General features: G+C 45.2%; 1 protein-coding gene across 1 annotated transcript; it reads left to right on the forward strand.

Annotated features, from left to right (window-relative positions):
- The first annotated feature begins 10,267 nt into the window (after positions 1-10,267).
- On the forward strand, positions 10,268-11,992 carry MAGEF1 (MAGE family member F1). The gene has a single exon (XM_045502721.1). The coding sequence runs from the start codon at positions 10,538-10,540 to the stop codon at positions 11,492-11,494; it is 957 nt and encodes a 318-aa protein (XP_045358677.1). The 5' UTR covers positions 10,268-10,537; the 3' UTR covers positions 11,495-11,992.
- The last annotated feature ends 3,586 nt before the right edge of the window (positions 11,993-15,578 follow it).

Below are 15,578 nucleotides of genomic sequence, written 5' to 3' on the forward strand. Positions count from 1 at the left end.
ATATTAGCACACATACAGAAATTACATTTGCATGTATTATAGCATTCTTCATGATACTGAAAATTTGGGGATAGCCAAAATGCCCAATTATACGAAATTGCTTAGATATTATGGTCCATCTACACCATGATATACCAGGAAACTCTCTACGTACTGATAAGGAAAAGTCTATGTTACACACTATTAAGTTCTGTTTTAAGTAAGGAGTGTGCAACTTCTGTATAAGAAAGGACATGGCATACATAATTACATTTGCTTGTATTTTCAAAAGGGAACATTGTAACTATTAAAAGCAATGACCTATGGGAGGGGAAATCAGAAAAACAGATGAAATAGGGGATGGGGATTAAGGAGTGCACTTGTCGTGATGAACACCGGGTGATGTATGGAATTGTTGAATCACTATATTGTACACCTGAAACTAATAAAACCCTGTGTGTTTTTTTAAAAAAAAAAAAAAAGAAAGAAAGAAAACCAGGTGAAGTAGGACATGCATGGAAGCCAGAATTCTCAATGTTGTTTTTATGTTGTTTTTATTTTTATTTTTTTTAGTTTATTATTTATTTTGAGAGAGAGAAAGAGAGCGGGGGAGGGTCAGAGAGAGAGAGAGAGAGAGAGAGAGAGAGAATTTCTGCTGACAGCACAGAGCCAGACTCTGGGCTCTAGCTCATGAACTGTGAGATCATGACCTGAGCCAAAACTGGATGCTTAATCAACTGAGCCACCCAGGCACCCTACATTACTTTGATTTTTGAACTATGTGAAGGTATTGTCTATTTTATTTTCTTACTTATAAAAGTTTTTTTTTTTTCAACGTTTATTTATTTTTGGGATAGAGAGAGACAGAGCATGAACGGGGGAGGGGCAGAGAGAGAGGGAGACACAGAATCGGAAACAGGCTCCAGGCTCTGAGCCATCAGCCCAGAGCCTGACGCGGGGCTCGAACTCACGGGCCGCGAGATCGTGACCTGGCTGAAGTCGGACGCTTAACCGACTGCACCACCCAGGCGCCCCAGGTTTTTTTGTTGTTGTTGTTAAGTAATTTCTATGCCCAAGGTGGGCCTCGAACTCAGCACCCTGAGATCAAGAGTCACATGCTTCTACTGACTGAGCTAGCCACGTGCCCTAAATATGGTCTATTTTTAAAATAAAATTAATTTAATTTATGATGGTTCAAATTCATTTGTGTTGACATGAAAGATTTTCTAAATGGATTTAGTGCATGAAGTAGGTTACAGAAATATATATACAAGAATCTCAATTTTGTTTTTAAAATAATCATTATCTATATGGTCATATTCTTATATATATATACATAGGGAAACAGGAAAATCTAGAAAGATAGATTATAAGATATTAGCAGTGGTTACCTTCAGTTGGGGGATTTAGGATTCTTTAGTTTTAATTTTTTTCTTTTTATCTACATTTTTTAATTTTTGTACAATGACCATGTTTTATTTCCATAATCACAAAATAAAAGGAAAAAGACTTGCCTTAGACAAGCCTCAAGGAAAAATAATAACCCAGGAAAAATTTGTAAAATGCCAAAAATTTTAATATCCTTAATATTTAAAGAATTCTCTCAAAAATATAATAAAAAATACTCCAGAAAAAATTCAAATAAAAAACAAAAGAACAAATAAACATATATATATATAATTATACAATGGGTTATTGGAAAGCAATAAAATAATATTGAACACTGTTAAGTGGCAAGGATAATCATTATATGTTAAGAAGGAAAAGCAGGCTGGCAAATAGTGTTATTTTAATAAAAATATATTTATACCAGATTTACAGACTTTACTGGGTGCATATACTTAGGTACACATATAAATATATGCATAGAATAAAATCTGTAAGGACAGGCTCTGAAAGATAAATAGGTATGATGTCTGAATGGTAGGAATATAGGTGCTTACTTTTTTTCGTCTCAACTTCCATTTTTCTGCAATGAAATGGTTATTTGTATAATATAAAATAAAAGTAAATACAATGGGTGTTTTTTTATGTTTATTTTTGAGAGAGAGAGAGAGAGAAAGAGGGAGGAGCAGAGGGGGAAGGAGGAGCAGAGAGAGGGAGACAGGGATCTGAAGCAGGCTCCACACCATCAGCACAGAGCCCCATGCAGGGATCGAACTCACAAACGGTGAGATCACGATCTGAGTCAAAGTCAGACGCTTAATCACTTAACCGACTGAGCCACCCAGGCGCCCCAGTAAATACTATTTGTAATATTGCCTTGTGAAAGATTTAGCCACAGGTAAGTTCATCGCATTGTATTTAGTAAAGAAAAACTGAAAACAACCTAAGTATGTAACAATAGGCTTTAAAGGCAACAGGGAGTCTGTGAACTCCACAAATAACTGTTATAGAAAAATATTTATTAGTGTGAAAGATGCACAGTTTGTAAAGAAGTATGTATTATATGTACATATAGCAGTATATGCTATAACTCCATTAAAAAATGTATATGCTTAGAAAAATTGGGAGAGGATACACACCAAGGTATTTGTTAACTGTGGTTACCCCTGGGTAGCGGAATTCTAAGTGTTTTTTGTTTTATTCTTTTGGATGTTCAGGGGTTTTTCAATGCTCTACAATAAACAAACCCTTCTAAAATGAGAAAAAAATAAAGCACCAAGAAATGTTTGCATGCTTTAAAAAAAGAATTCTTTAAGAGACAAATTCTAGGGACGCCTGGGTGGCTCAGTCGGTTAAGTGCCAGACTTCCACTCAGGTCATGATCTCATGGTTTGTGGGTTCGATCCCCGTGTCAGGCTCTGTGCTGACAGCTTGGAGCCTGGAGCCTGGAGCCTGTTTCAGATTCTGTGTCCCATTCTGTCTCTGCCCCTCCCCCACTTGTGCTCTGTCTCTCTGTCTCTGAAAAATAAATTTAAAAAATAATAAAGAAAGAAAGAGACAAATTCTAAACTATCTAAAAAATACCCCTCCAAAAGGAAAGACTGGCTAACTAAGGTGTGGGCTACCTCTAGCTACTGATGGCAGGGAGAAGTAAAGCTTGGTCTTGATCCTAAACTGAGATGCCATATTCTCTCCATCCTCCCTTTGAGTCTCTCTGGACCACCGGGTGTTGGCCACCACATTGGCACAAAGGCCCTGCCCACCAGTAGAGGAGGCAGGACCTACCTGCCCCCACCCCTACCAGAAAATCATTGGTCCAACCACTTGCCTTCCGGCAGTTAAGCGGTAAACCTGCTGGGCTGGAAGGTGATTGGCAGGCAGTGTGCCAGTGAAGTGACCAGTGAAGGACCTGCACGAAGGTCCTCTGTGCAGAATCATTCCTGGCCCAGGCCCTCCTTTGGCTGCTTCTGCTACCACCTCCCTGGCCATCCTAGAGTAAACACTCAAGAGGAAAGAGCGGCTTGTGGGGAGGTGTGTTGTAGGGGGTGGGCATTCCCCTCAGACGGTCCCCTCCAGAAAGACCAACGCAAAGAGGTGGGCTCTGAGGCCCAGGTAGCCCCCTAGGCCCTTCATGCCTTCTCAGAGTTTATTACAACATTCTCTTCACTGGACTCCTGCCCTCAGTCCCTGCCCTGTCCGATCCATCTTCCAAGCCCCTGTCGCCCTTCTTAAAATACAGCTAATCATTTTATTGCTGGGATCAAAACATTTCATCCAAAGGCAGTACTTCTCAAACTCCCCTCCCCGCCCTGCGCCCCCCCCCGCCAAGGGCACCAAGAGCAGACAAAAGAAATGCCTTCAGGTCCCCCAGGGGACCACGTCGCCTGAAGTTCCTGCCAGCACACCCAAACGCTCTTTGAAGGCTTCTGTTTTCTCTTAAAAATTCATGAGAATTTTACATTCTATTCCATGATATATCTGAATTTCTCTTATTATGAAGATGTTTAAATTTATTCACCTCAAGGAAAACTGATGCTCCTGAAAGAAATACTGTGTGTACCTGGAGGCTCAAGTATCCTCCCTGGAGAAGTACCTACAACCTAAAATCCAAACTCCCGACGGGCGAGGCTCTTTACAATTTGGCCCTCACAAACCTCTCGGCTGCCTTCCCACTGCTCCTCCGCACACCCCCTAGTCACTGGGCCACCTGGACTGCTGTCATTTCCTGATATGCCAGGTCCGCCCACCCCCCCCCCCCGCCCCGACCCCGCCTCTGTGTTCCTGCCCAGACTCCTCCTTCTGGAGTACCCCCCACTCTACCTGCTGACAACCCACTCTCCTCAAAGGCCTCAAGGGGAATCAAACACCACCTTCCCCATGAAACTTCTCTGATGGCTCTTGACAGACGCAGCATGAGAGATCGCATGACGCCGCCCGTGAGAACAGCCTGGGTTTTGGAATCACAAGACCGGGGTTCAAATCTTGCCTCCAACTCTCGACACCAGGCAAACTGCCTGATCTCCTCTTAGATCCCGTTTGTACAATGGGGGATAATCACGCTTCTCTCACAGGGCCGTTACAGGGATTGAAGCACATTCAAACAACAACGTAGTGCCCAGCACATGCTCCCTTCCCCTCCCGCCAACTCCTATAGCATGTTATTTACACTACTCATGTGAAGAACGTAAGTTTACACATTCTTTTTTTTTTTTATAATGGCTTCTTTCCCCCAAACAGATCAGTGGCTCCCTATCACCCAAAGAGGCTTCTTGTATTACCCCCACGATCTCATGGCTTGAAAGATTTTGGTTATTAAATCAAACACATTTATGGAATAGCAGCCTGCTTTTCGAAGTTCTCTATCCTATTAAGCTTTTTCGAAGACTGAGAGCGGTCCCAGCCTTTCCTCTCCTGCCTAACTTTAGGGACTGGGACTTGGGAGCCACCCATGGAGACCATAAACACCTTGAGACCACAGCTCCGTCTTCACACTTCTCACGGCACCTTGCTCAGAGCCTCGCACTTAGAACACACCTAGTAACTGCTTGTGGCATAAACAAGAAGTTTCACACAGATGACAGGGGGGAAAAGCCCTCTCGAAATTAGCCAGTTGGTGAGCAGAAAGGGGTCATTGTTATGGGAGGCAGAGTTGGAGGCAAGCCCTTCTCCCCCCACCCACCCGCAGCAGCACCCCCAATTATACCAGCTGGCCTCCAACTTCAGCGTGTGAGCCGATTAAAAAGCGCCCTCTCTTCAGTGTCTGGAAACTCCTGCAAGGAAAGTTTGCTGCCCAAAGTTGGCTTTTGACTACAGTCTTAATAAGAGGCCTCAGCAGGCTACGGCTAGAGAGACAATGTCACTTAGAGGAGCAGCTTGAAGCGGCAGTTAGGAGAAGAATTATTTTAATGAATACATTTCCTTTCAATTGTATGGGAATATCAAGATCCCATTAGAATAGGGAAGCAATTAGAACTAATAAAGATGAATGCACAGTGCTCCGTGCGTGCGGAATAACAAGCAGCCAACAAAGGGACTCCGGAGAGCCTGCTCTAATCCAAATGAACTGGCGGCCAGCGGAGGGGAAACGGCTCCGTTCAGCTGCTCAAAGCCCGTGGGTCCCGCGCATTCTGATCACGGCCAGCGAATGGCGCGAGTTGGACCTCGGAGGTGGGGGTTGAGGGCCCCCGCCTTGGTCCTGGCCTGGCCTCTCGGGGATAGAGATGGGCCGTTGGCAGCCCCTTGGCGACGGCCATTCAGACTGGGGCCCTGGCTCGCAGCCAGCCTCACGCCTGCCCCTCGCACTGGGCCTCATTGTGTCCAGGTGGCAAATGCCTTCTCGCCAACTCTCCTTCGAGGTTTAGAGAGGGGGTGGGACAGTGGAGGAGGGAGAAGGGGGCCCTGTGCCCCCCTCTCCTGCATCTCTCCCCTCCCCGGCTGGCCCGGGTCTGCTCCTCCTCTGGGGTGGGTGTTATGTTACAGATACTGGTGGGTCACAGGCAGCCTAACACAGAAGCACTGTTGCTTACACAATTGCTCTTCAAACAGTAACAAACAATTTTCATTACCCAAGTCAGATCGAATCATCCGCCTAGCCATCCTGCTTCAATCCCAGCCGCTCATACAGGACCCATGGCTCTGCCCATTCTGCTGGGACAAAACTGGGCTCCTTTCTCCCCCTGGCCCGGGGACAGAGGACAAAGCTCTTCCTCTGATCCCGTCTTTGAGCCAGATCAGCGGGACGGCTGTCAAAACTGTCAGGAGAAATAGTGAAGACACAAGCACCTGTGCAGACTGGGGCTCACTCAAATCTGGGGTGACATGTTACTCAGCATCTCTGTGAAGAAGGCACTCAGGGGTTTGGAGGACTCTATTGCCAAGTTTAGAAGGAATCCAGAGAGATAACCCTGGCTGTCCACCAAAGCATTCACTGGCCTTAGAAGGAGTGTCAGGACTTGACATTTCTTTACTTAATCTTTTTTGGCCAGACAGTTTTTTCAACCAGGAATGTGTAAACTCGTTCCAAAATGTCTGCATGAGAGACGAGTCACACTCATTACAGAGATTTTTCTACCACTTCTCTTACAAAGAAAAAAAAAAAAAGTCTGTAACATTTTTTAATGATAGAGCACTTTAAAAGTATGTTTACATTTATAATCTTACCCTCAAAATAACTCTGCGGACAGGCAAAGCATGGGTTGTCGGGCCTAAAGATGAGGAAACAGTAGCCCAGAGAGGTTAAGTGTCCTGTGCGATGTCACAGAATGAGTGACGAGGGACACCAGAACTCAGGTCTTCTGATCTAGTTCAGCGCTTGGTTCTGGGACACACCTTTCCTACACCCACAGAGTGTTAGACATTTCCAGGGTAATTCATCCTGCAATTCTGCTTTTCCAGTGTAACTCCCTTCTCCCTTTCCGCATACTAAACAGTAGCCTAGACTACTCGAGGTTACAAAAGATCATCCCTCACGAAGGTTTCAAGGTAGTAGTCACCAAAGTATTTGTTTTGCTGTCCACCCCCCAACCAAATATGTATACATTTCCTCCCTTTTAATAGCTTAGGTAAGGATTGCTTTAAAAGTCTGTCTGTCCAATATAAGATAGGCACAATCAAAACTGTAAAAATGACTGCCTAGGTCCCTTCCAGTAGAACATTGTAGCATCCAGGGATTGGCAAATGATTAAACAAAGCCATTCACTTTTTATACCGCCCCCCACCCCAACCTCTTATACCCAAAGGCCCATTCGTTTGGTATTTTAAAAATATTTTTTAAAATAATTTTGGGGTATAATTTATATTTTGTGAGATGCAAAGAAATTAAGGGTACAGTTTGGTAAGTTTTGACAAATACACCCAAATCAAGACAGAATATTTCCATCACTCCCAGAAAGTTCCTGCATACCACTTTCCAGCCAACCCCACTCCAGACCTCCACTGTTCCAATTTCTATTGCCATAGATTAGGATAACCTGTCTTGAACATCCAATTAACTGGAATCATATTGCATGTAATCTTTTGTCTCTTTCTTCTTTCACTCAACATAATGTCTGCCAGACTCATCCATGTTGCTTCAGTGGTTCCTCCTTTTTTTGATGGGTAGCATTACATTATTAACTCAGTTTTTAAAACCCAGTCATATTACTGCTAATTTGTCCCTCAAAATTCTTTCCATTCAGTGTAATTCCTGTATGCTCCTTTCCATGCATACATCTCCTGCCTATCTCCTTGGCAATTCTTGAATTGAAAGAAATATGGAAATGGCCTCTTGGATCTCTAGCACTGTCCCTCCAGGTGGGAGTGGTTCTCTCTACCTTCAGGAGAAACAGATACCCAGGCAGTCTAGCATGAGTACATGAAGACAGTCATGAGTACAGTCTTCAGAATAGAGAGATCTAGGTGGTTGTGGCTGGTCCAGCTCTTCACAGACCGTTGGTTAGCACTATTTTCCCATTTGTAAAATGAGGATAATAATATCTTCTTAGTAGGGATTTGTGAGGACTAAATTATATTGTACACAAAATATTTGGCACAATGGAAACTCATAAGAAACAGCCCAAGCTAGGCTGTAATAAACATCCTTCTCTTCATTCACACACTTTCCATTTTTACCATATAGTATTAGTGGATATATATTTTCAGAAGTCTTTAAAACGAAGAGCTCATGATTATATCTAGAAAAACCAAACAGATATTTACTTAAAGTAAATGTTATTTCCTATGGAAACAAGTAAAGCCTTCTGTCACTTATTCAGTGACAATTACGTAGTGAATGCTGATTCTGAGGGGTTCTTCAAGGGTTAAAGACATAGCCCTAGCTTTTAGGATGTTTGGTTTTAAAGGGTAACAAGGTAGGGGCGCCTGGGTGGCGCAGTCGGTTGAGCGTCCGACTTCAGCCAGGTCACGATCTCGCGGTCCGTGAGTTCGAGCCCCGCATCGGGCTCTGGGCTGATGGCTCAGAGCCTGGAGCCTGTTTCCGATTCTGTGTCTCCCTCTCTCTCTGCCCCTCCCCCGTTCATGCTCTGTCTCTCTCTGTCCCAAAAATAAATAAACGTTGGAAAAAAAAAAATTTAATAAAGGGTAACAAGGTAAACACAAAAATAATAATAATACAAAGCACAGTATGGTCAACAATAATTAACATCTATTAATATGGCGGCTAAGAGCATGGTCTTTAGAGTCATACTCCATGGTTCAGATCTCAGTCATGGGATGTTGGGGAGTTACTTAACGTCTTTGTGTGCTACTTCGCTCATAAAATGGGAATGATAATACCATTTCTGTGGCAGGGCTGTCATGACTAGATGAGTTAATACACGTAAATACTTAGCACAGTATCACACACTAAAATATGCAATAAGTAATAGCTAATAGTTCCACTTATGGAACACTCAATATGTGTAGAACACTGCATTAAATATATGCATCACTTCACATAATCTCCAGAATACTGTTACGGCTATTATATCCATTTTACTGGTAAGGTAACTGAGGGGCAGGGTGTTTAGGTAACTTGCCCAAGATTACATAGGTAGTAAGTAGCAAATGCCAGAGGAGAGACAGATCTATAAAATGGGGATGATGATAACAATAGTACTTACCTTAATAAGAATTAAACTAATATTTTAAAACTGGTTAGAATAGAGCCTAGTACATAATAAGGTCTATATAAGTGGATGTTAAATAAATGTAAATTGCTATGGTGATTGAGAGATGGCAGTAAATAACTTCCACACATGGAGATTAAGGCAGGCTTTGGAAAGGTGACATTTAAGCTGAGCCCTGAAATAGAAAGAAGGAAGAAGGAAGGAAGGAACGAACGAACGAACGAAGAAACGAAAGAAGGAAGGAAGGAAAAGTGAGAGAGAGAGAGAGAGAGAGAGAGAGGAGAAAGAACTGGGGGTATGTCGGGGCTCCTGGGTGGCTCAGTTGGTTGAGTGTGGGACTCTTGATTTCAGCTCAGGTCATGATCTCAAGATTGTGGGGTCAGACTCCATGCTGAGTGTGGAACCCGCTTGGGATTCTCTCTCTCCCTCTCCAGATCTGCACCCCCCCCCCTCCCATGCGTGCTCTTTCTGTTTCTCAAATAAAATTTGAAAAAGGAAAAAACTGGGGATAAAAAGAGAACAAGTAATGGGACTAGCTAAGTTTGATGAGGTCAAAGAATCTCCCCATTCCTCCAGTCAGTGGCTAATTCTGTCAGCTGTACTTCATTATATCTCTTATCATTTTTCTTTCATCCCTGTATAATATGCTATCCTCACTCCGTCATTATCCATTTTACAATATTTATGGAGAGCCTCTAGGTGCCGGGCACTGTTCTGGGCACTGGTAATACACCAATGAACAAGACAGGCCAAGTCTCAGTTCCTATTCTGCACTATAATAATACTCCAAACTGGATTCTCAGCTTTCGGTGTCCCTACTCCAATCCATCCTGCAAACTGCCACCGGGCAAACTGCAAAGATATAGATCTGGCCCCAACACTCCCTTGCTTAAACTCCCTGTAGTGTTTCCCATCGTGTTTAGAATAAATTTCAATATCCCTAGTGTCCTCTTCAAAGTTCTTCACTAATTGGCCCCCACAGCCTCATCTCCCAGCCTTCACCTCCCTGCACTATGCACTTGAACCAGTAAAATCGCCGAAAATCCTTGATACACATACTTATAAATAAGCACTTGCTGAAAAGACGTGGTTAGTACTCCATCCCTATTTCAACCTTGTCCATGGAAACATTTCCCATTCTGCGTGCTTTGGACGAAAAAGCCCTAGTTAGCCCCTCCGGCTCTGGAGCCTAAAAGCGCAGAAGGAACACTTCCCACCTCCCTTGCACGCAAATCCAAACCCAGAGGGAGCCGGAAGGGGAGGGGCTTCGCGCGGCCCCGCGGCCTCCATCTTGGCTGAGCTGGCCGGAAGTGGCCGGGCGAACGGGTGCGCGGGCGCGCATTGAGCCTGCGCCGGGGCCGCGCCGTAGGTGTTCTGTGCCGCGGCGTTGCGGCGACCATCCCGAGTCCTCTGTTGTGCCGCCCAGCAGCCCGAAAGCCCCCTCTGACCTTTCTCCTAGTCCTCCTCCCGCCGCCTCAGCCATTGTCCCACCCCTCCGCCGGGGTTTGCGCAGCGGCTTGCACACCCCTCGGCCCGTGTACGCGCTCTGCACCTGCATTCCCGAAAACATGTTGCAGAAACCCGAGAGCGGGGCTCTCCCCATCCCTCAGGCCGAGGGGAAGGATGGCGGCCGTGACGGTGAGACCCAGGCCCTGACCGCCTCTCAGGAGGAGGCCCCGAGTCCCCTCCTGCAGGAGAGCTCCAAGGAGGATCTTGGCGCCGGGAGGGAGGAGGGGGCTGCGGAGCCCGCCCTCACCCCAAAAGGCGCGAGGACCTTGGCAGCCAAAGCTTTGGCCCGGCGCAGGGCCTACCGCCGTCTGGATCGGACGGTGGCCGAGCTGGTGCAGTTTCTGCTGGTGAAGGACAAGAAGAAGAGTCCCATCACTCGCTCCGAGATGGTGAAATACGTTATCGGAGACTTGAAGGATCTGTTCCCTGAGATCATCGCAAGGGCCGCAGAACATCTGCGGTATGTCTTTGGTTTCGAGCTAAAACAGCTTGGTCGCAAGCACCACACTTACATCCTGATCAACAAACTAAAACCTCTGGAGGAGGAGGAGGAGGAGGAGAATCTGGGAGGAGATGGCCCCAGATTGGGTCTCTTAATAATGATCTTAGGCCTTATCTACATGAAAGGTAATAGTGCCAGGGAGACACAGGTCTGGGAGATGCTGCGTCGGTTGGGGATGCGTCCGTCAAAGTATCACTTCCTCTTTGGGTACCCGAAGAGGCTTATTCTGGAAGATTTCGTGCAGCAGCGATACCTCAATTACAGGCAGGTGCCTCACACCAACCCGCCGGAATGTGAATTCTCTTGGGGTCCCCGGAGCAACCTGGAAATCAGCAAGATGAAAGTCCTGGGGTTCGTGGCCAAACTCCATAAGAAAGAACCCCACCACTGGCCAGTGCAGTACCGTGAGGCCCTGGCAGACGAAGCCGACAGGGCCAGGGCCAAGGCCAGAGCTGAGGCCAGTATGAGGGCTAGGGCTAGAGCCAATCAAAGGGCTGGTATCCACCCTTGGTGAGGGCCGGTGGATAGGTGGCCAGCAGGGTCCTCCTGGTTATGAAAGCTACTGTCTGAGTCATAAGTAGTATCGTTGGGTGTAGGCCGTTAATTAGAAGTTGAGTTTGTGTAACTAGGTTTTGTATCTTGCTATGTTTTGTTACATTTTACATACCGTTACACTGATGTTTATAAATGAGATTGTTCTACTTTTTCCTGTAGGATTTTGTTGTAGAGTTTTGCTGGTTTTGTAAAATGGATTGAAAACTTTACATCTTATTGTATGATCTTGGACAAATTACTCAGCATTGTAATGCTGTACGTTAATGGTTTGAAGGAACTCAGCAGTATAGCTGATTGGTATCTAGCTTCCCGATGCTTTTTGTCTATATTGTATAAAGAAAAAAGACTAGCATGTAACTCTATTTGCTTAGCTATTCTAGTACCTAGAGAAAAATGAAAATGCAGTAAATTAGAAGTCTATCCTGGTACACTTAATAAATTAAACATTTGTTGAGCATCTGCTTCTGTGTGGTGTTTGGGGCATTTGGGGATAGCATGCTAAACAAGATAAAGGTCCTACTTTTCAGAACTGGAAAGGAAGTAAATAAACCAGAAGTTACAGTGCAGTGAGTTGAAGGCTACAGAGGGACCCCTAACCCAGCTGGGTGATTGGGCTTGCCTGAAATTACCTGTAGTCAGACTTTAGGGGTACAGGGGAAAGATAGGGCATGTGGAGGGGAGGGAAAGGAAAAGAGGAAGAAGGTGGGAGTGGGAAGTGGGACTGCTTAAAAGAACTGAAAGTCACAGATATTCCTCAATAACATGGGAAGAAAACTTGATACATAGCAGAGCTGAAGAACATCCTACCTTCCACAGTGCTCTTGTTCCAGGGCAACTCATTACAGTGCACAAACAGTGATGGTGACTATTAGCATTTTGGTCCTCTCCATCTCCCTTCTCTCAACTTCTACAAGGTCCCCTCTTCTACCAAAGCTGTCAGAGATCAAATACTGTAACAATTCTAGAATAATATGTCACGTGGGTGGAGGGTTCATGTGATATCCCCTACTACCCCAAGAAGTTCCACTTCAAGATTTCTCCCCTGGCACTAGGAAGCCTAGGGCCCTCATCCCTGTTTCCACCTGCTGCTTTCCACCTGCCACCTCCCATTTGGAGGAGACTTGTAAAGCATTGCTCACATTCTTTTTTTTTTTTTTTTTAATGTTTATTTTTGAGAGAGATAGAGCTCGAGTGCAAATGGGGGAGGAGGGAGCACAGAGAGAGGGAGACACCAGAATTGGAAGCAGGCTCCAGGCTCTGAGCTGTCAGCCCAGAGCCCTATACGGTTCAAACTCATGAACCATGAGATCATGACCTGAGCCAAAATCAGAAGCTTAACTGCTTAACCGACTGAGCACCCAGGCACCCCAGCATTGCTCACATTGTTAAGTAGCCATGAAGGGTCATCTACATAAGCAGCTGGGGGCCTCTGCAATGCCTGCCACCTTCATTCTGGGGATAAGTCCTGTAGAAAAGATACATAGAGTAATAGGGAGAATAGAAACCAAACCAGAGATGGGTGTAGAAGGCACTGTGAAACCAGCCCCGCTGCAGCTGCCATAGACAGAAGAGCTGCTTTTCTTCTCGTTACTGCCCGTTTTCCCTGCTTTCAGCTGTGTTCAGATAACATTTCTGAGTATGTTAAGGTTGGTGTGGAATACAAATAACTTTGGGATACAGGCCCAGAGATCCAGCAAACCAGATGGAGACCAAAAGCTCTAAGTTTATGGACAAAAAAGTGTACTAGTGAATAAAAAGATGACTTCTGGACAGTTCATAATTCATTACACAGAACTATTGAGTGCCCACTGGAGGCTGAGGACTTTGCCGGGTTACAAGATTCATTTGGGAAGACTGGCTTGGCCCTCAAGGAACAGTGACAGTGATAATTTCTCACATTTGCATTTTCTCACCAGCAATGTGTGCACCTGAGGGTCAGATCACTTGCTGATTTGCCTCAGGTCTCTAGGTCAGCCAAAGGCAGCACCAAGACTAGAACCCCAAGCCCTCGGTCCCCCAATCTAGTGTGTTTCACTTTAGCACATTGTTCTCCATTCCTGGCTTCCAGTATGTTGTGCATGGTTTTAGTTATCACAATTCCAAAACACAAGCGGGGCCTGTATAATTATCTCCAGTCACCATGGTAGTCTTTATGGCAGTGACCTAGCATAGGGACACTCCCCCATTTTACCTGTAGCAGATGTGACTGCCAAAACTCAGACATGTAACACCTAGCAAAGACAGTACTAATAACAGTACCATTTATTAAACATCTAATATAGGCTAAAGGCATTTCCCCCCCTGCCTTTCACAACCATACTGCAAAGTAGGTATTACTAAATACCTCCATTTTATAGACGGTAAAGATGGTAATTCTTGCCATTTATCCTTGCCATTATTTGCCTAAGAGAAGCCTGCTTTTTAAAGCTTTTAACAATCAATGGCAACTTTACAGGGTAGATACCTGTTCCATTTTGCACGAAGCAAAGAGAGTTAGAGAAGCTAGAAAGTTCTCACAGTGTATAACAAGGAGTGCCACTGAAGTCGGAGTCAAAAGCTTGCACTGTTCACTATTTTACATTTCCTTCTTTTTTGGGGGTCTTTCCAGGCTTGGGTCATCTGTCTCTGGACTCATGTTCTTCCTTTAAACACTGCTGTCTCTCTGGAGATACAAACAAGGATTATGTAGCCAGGCTAATTATGACAAGACACTGGCCTGCAGGAGGGTAGAAAGGAAGCTAAAATAAAGTCGAGGGGTTATCTGTTACACTGATTGTAGCTCTGCTCACTCTCTCCCCAGTGTGCTGAGCATCGACTACATGTAGAATGTGTCTCTGTGCTCAAAGTCAGCATGTTTTGCCCTTTATAGGCCATGTTTCCTCAGTCTTGTTTAGTCTGTTCTCTCCACTACACCTCAAATTAAGACATTCATGCCATGGAACAAGCAAGTAACCTTTGTGGACCTGCAAATATGATTCCCAGCATTGCTCCCACATGGTACAAAGGGCTGCCAGAACTCGTACCCTTGCCTCAGCGTGAAAGATCTCCCATGTCACAAATGTCATCGTCAGCTTCTCAGAAGTACTGAAAGTATGGCCTCTGGGCGCATGTGTAGAGCAGACATTGGCCATAGTGAGGGCAAGAGATGACGTCTCTTGTTGCTTACGGTCATTCACATGAAGGGGAAAAATGGTCTGGGTCCCCCTCGCCCCCTTCAGGCACAAGCAGAACTAACGTTTGCCGGGTGAAACGGTGGCTGAAGAAGCAGGGCATTGCTGTGGGGGGAGTGGTGACCATTGGATTATTCCAAACCATACGTAGCACGCTGCAACTCGGAAGCAAAGCCAGTAAGGGAAATTTCCTTGAAAACTGTGAATCATGTCTTGAACAATGGGAAGCTCTCAGTTCAACCACGGCCTCGGCAGAGATCCTGGCACTCGCCAGAGTGGGGACTTTTGACCCACTGGAACTTGGAGAATGGGTGTTTGGAAACAGGCTCAGGTTGATTATAGCCCCAACATGTAGCAGGCACATAGTGCCCCAGAGGTGGCAGGCAGCTCATCTAGAGCCCCTGTAAATCAGGCCTCAATTCACAGGCTCAATCACAGTTTCCACTTGAGATAATTATGCTCCTTGCCTTGGTCATGGTGGCAATTGATGCTTGTACAAATTATTCCTCAAATTGTGCAGCCCAGCAGAGATGGTAACAATCATCTCCCAGCAGAAACAGAGTGTACTAAGGTTAGGTATTCTGAAAAGTGTCCTAATCAAGGCCTTTTAAAAATCATGACTATGTGCCTTTGAACAAGGAATTCCAAACTCAGAAGACTGAAACTCTAGGAAAAAGTTTAGTGGGTGATGGGAGTAGTGGTCAGCTACAATCGACACCCCACACCACATTCTACCAACTGAATGCGGACCCTGCCCAGTTCCCAAGCCAGTCGTGATCGACGATGATAACGGCCAGCATTTATTAAGCCTAACCAGCATCAGGCATGATGCTAAGGATGAAAACTGCTTTGTCTCACACATCTGCACAACAG

This window comes from Leopardus geoffroyi, chromosome C2, assembly GCF_018350155.1.
Source record: "Leopardus geoffroyi isolate Oge1 chromosome C2, O.geoffroyi_Oge1_pat1.0, whole genome shotgun sequence".
NCBI lineage: Eukaryota > Metazoa > Chordata > Mammalia > Carnivora > Felidae > Leopardus > Leopardus geoffroyi.

What these genes read in the sequence shown, in the direction of transcription:
- MAGEF1 (XM_045502721.1), top strand. Translation starts at nt 10,538, where the DNA reads ATGTTGCAGAAACCCGAGAGCGGGGCTCTCCCCATCCCTCAGGCCGAG.